This window comes from Punica granatum, chromosome 6, assembly GCF_007655135.1.
Source record: "Punica granatum isolate Tunisia-2019 chromosome 6, ASM765513v2, whole genome shotgun sequence".
Lineage (NCBI taxonomy): Eukaryota > Viridiplantae > Streptophyta > Magnoliopsida > Myrtales > Lythraceae > Punica > Punica granatum.
The window spans coordinates 10,224,254-10,227,832 of NC_045132.1; the positions used below are offsets into that span (position 1 = coordinate 10,224,254).

The 3,579-nt window shown below is 42.2% G+C and overlaps 1 protein-coding gene across 1 annotated transcript; it reads left to right on the forward strand.

The window, feature by feature from the left end:
- The first annotated feature begins 2,674 nt into the window (after positions 1 to 2,674).
- LOC116212138 (secreted RxLR effector protein 161-like) lies at positions 2,675 to 3,367 on the forward strand. The gene has a single exon (XM_031546710.1). It carries the CDS (start codon positions 2,675 to 2,677, stop codon positions 3,365 to 3,367), a length of 693 nt encoding a protein of 230 aa, XP_031402570.1.
- The last annotated feature ends 212 nt before the right edge of the window (positions 3,368 to 3,579 follow it).

Sequence of the window (3,579 nt, forward strand, 5' to 3'; positions counted from 1 at the left end):
TAAGGAAATCATTGTTGTGGCTGGTACTTCTTCCAGTAAGACTGGGAAGAAGAATAAGAAGTCCAAGAAAGGCTCTGTTCCTCAGCAGTCAGCAGGGGTGTCCAAGAATAAGGGCAAGGCAAAGGTTGTTGCGGATAAGGGAACTTGTTTCCACTGCGGCAAGGATGGACATTGGAAGAGGAACTGTCAGCAGTACCTCGCCTCATTGAAGGCAAATAAGGGAAAGAAACCTTTAGAAGGTATGTCTATCTCTTGTTATGTTAGTTCCAATGGTTCATATAGCTCATCTACAGCTTGGGTTCTTGATACTGGTTCAAGCTCACACGTTTGTACCTCTATGCAGGGGCTAGCAAGCAGTAGGGTCCTTGGAAGGAATGAAGTCTGCTTAAAGATCGGCAATGGAGCAAGTGTTGCGGCCAAAGCTATGGGGTCGACTTCATTACATCTGGATGGACATGTTTTATTTCTAGATCGTGTTTTAGTTTTACCAAATGCCTATCGGAACATTATTTCTGTTTCTAGTTTGACTAGGAGTGGATACTTGTTTGATTTCAGACATGATGTTTGCAACATTTATTATGGTAATAAAGTTATTGGCGTTGGTTATTTACACGATGGCCTTTATTATCTTAGAGCTAGAAATGAAACGATTCCGAACACGATTGAGATCAACACCGTATCCGAATCTATTCCAAGTCTAAAGCAACTTTGGCACCTTAGACTAGGGCATGTTGCAGATGATAGGATAAGTAAGTTGGAGAAGATGGGACTTATAGTTCCATTGGGTTCTGAACCCAATTCAACTTGCGAGTCTTGTCTTAAAGGCAAGATGACTAGGACTCCATTTGTGGGACAAATGGAGAGGGCTAAGGAAGTTTTGGAACTCATACATACTGATGTGTGTGGTCCATTTAGCGAAGTGGCTAGGGGTGGATATTTCTACTTCATCACCTTTACCGATGATTATTCTCGTTTTGGGTATGTTTATCTTATGAAGTATAAACACGAATCCTTTGAAAAGTTCAAGGAATTCAAAGCTGAAGTAGAAAAACAGAAAGGGAAGAGCATCAAGACTCTTTGATCAGATCGAGGAGGAGAGTACATGAGTACTGAGTTTGGTGATTTCCTGAAGGAACACGGTATTGTTTCTCAATTCACTCCACCAGAAACACCACAATTGAATGGAGTTTCTGAAAGGAGGAACCGTACCCTGTTGGACATGGTTCGGTCGATGATGAGCTAAACAGATCTCCCCATTTCGATGTGGGGATATGCGTTGCAAACCGCGTGTTACTTGCTTAACAGAATTCCAAGCAAGTCGTTCTCTACCACTCCATATGAGATATGGAATGGTAGGACACCTAGTCTTAAGCACGTTAAGATTTGGGGTTGTCCTGCATTCATTAAGAAGCAGAAGACCGATAAGTTGGAAACCCGGTCCGAGAAAGGCAGGTTTGTTGGTTATCCAAGTGAAAGCCTTGAATACTATTTTTATTTCCCTACTGAGCAAAGGGTTGTTATTAGTAGAGATACGATCTTTTTGGAGAAACAGTTTGTCCAGGAAGGTGGCATGGGAAGGCATATAGTACTTGATGAGGCGTCATCAGTACCACAAACCAATCAGATGCCCATTTCGATGGACATTGATAAACCAGTTGAGACATCTATTCAGATTGAGAATGTCACAGAACCTCGAAGATCTGGTAGGGTAACTCATACTCCCGCGAGATACCTTAATCTCCATGAGAACGTACAAGAGTTGTTCGTTCATGGAGATAATGATCATAGGGATGATCCTACCACTTATGAGGAAGCTATATCAGATATAGATTCTTCTAAATGGCTAGAGGCCATGAAGTCCGAGATGGACTCCATGAGCAAGAACCAAGTCTGGGATCTTGTTGATCCTCCTAAAGGTATAGTACCTATAGGGAACAAATGGATTTTCAAGAGGAAGATTGGTGCTGATGGAAAGGTAGAGACCTATAAAGCTAGGCTAGTGGCGAAGGGTTATCGCCAGAAGCAGGGAGTCGACTATGAGGAGACTTTCTCGCCTGTAGCCATGCTGAAGTCCATTAGGATAATGCTAGCCGTTGCTGCGCACTATGATTATGAGGTTTGGCAGATGGATGTCAAGACCGCCTTCCTCAACGGATACATTGAGGAAGACATATTCATGGACCAACCCAAGGGTTTTGAATCCAAGGATAAGTCCAAGGTGTGCAAGCTTAAGAGATCCATTTATGGTCTTAAGCAGGCTTCGAGGAGCTGGAATCGACGTTTTGATGAGGCCGTAAAGTCCTTTGGCTTCATCAAGAATGAAGATGAACCATGTGTGTATAAGAAGGCTAGTGGGAGCATGATCGCCTTTCTTGTATTATATGTGGATGACATTCTGCTGATGGGTAATGATGTTGGTATGCTCACTTCTGTAAAGGTCTGGTTGTCTAATACTTTCTCCATGAAGGATTTGGGAGAAGCGACCTATATTCTAGGTATTCGGATCTATAGAGATAGACCGAAAAGATTGATAGGTCTATCCCAAGCTCTATATCTGGATAAGGTGTTGAAGAGGTTCAACATGCAAGATTCCAGAAGAGGATTGCTCCCTGTGAGACACGGTATCCATCTCTCTAAAGCAATGTCTCCCAAGACCCCTGAGGAGAGAGAGAAGATGGCACAGGTGCCTTATGCTTCGGCTATAGGTAGCTTGATGTATGTTATGCTGTGTACAAGGTCGAATATTGCGTATGCTGTTAGTATGACTAGCAGGTATCAATCCAACCCAGGACTTGATCATTGGACTGCTGTCAAGAACATCCTTAAATACTTGAGAAGAACTAAGGATATGGTTATGATATATGGAGGAGGTGAGTTGAGACTAGACGGGTTTACAGATTCTGATTTTCAATCAGATGTGGATGATAGAAAGTTTATCTCCGGTTATATATTCACCTGTAATGGAGGTGCAGTTAGCTGGAAGAGTTCTAAGCAAGAGGCAACTGCAGATTCCACTGCAGAGGCTGAGTATATTGCTGCATCTGATGCAGCGAAGGAGGCAGTTTGGATTCGGAAGTTTGTGACTGAACTCGGTATTGTTCACTCCATATCCTCACCAGTAGAGCTGTACTGTGATAATACTGGAGCAATTGCTCAGGCAAAGGAACCGAGGTCACATCAGAAGTCCAAACACATTGAGAGGAGATATCATATTATCAGAGAGATTATCGGGAGAGGCGTTGTAGCTGTGCAGAAAGTAGCTTCAGCAGATAATGTTGCTGATCCACTCACGAAGGCCATGACGCAGCAGCAGCTAGAGAAACATCTTGAGAAGATGGGTCTTAGATACTGTACTGAGTGGCTCTAGTGAAAGTGGGAGATTGTTAGTGATATGCTCTAGAGCTTGATTTATGTATTTGAATAATTCCTTTTATGGCAATAAAGTTTATTCTATTATTCGTATATTGTCTATGTTTATTAGAATAAAGTCCTTAAGATATTTTGAATGCTTCATTCTTAAGAGTTAAGAATATGAGTGACGAAGTAATTCGGTAAGAATATCTTTAAACTGTTCACGAT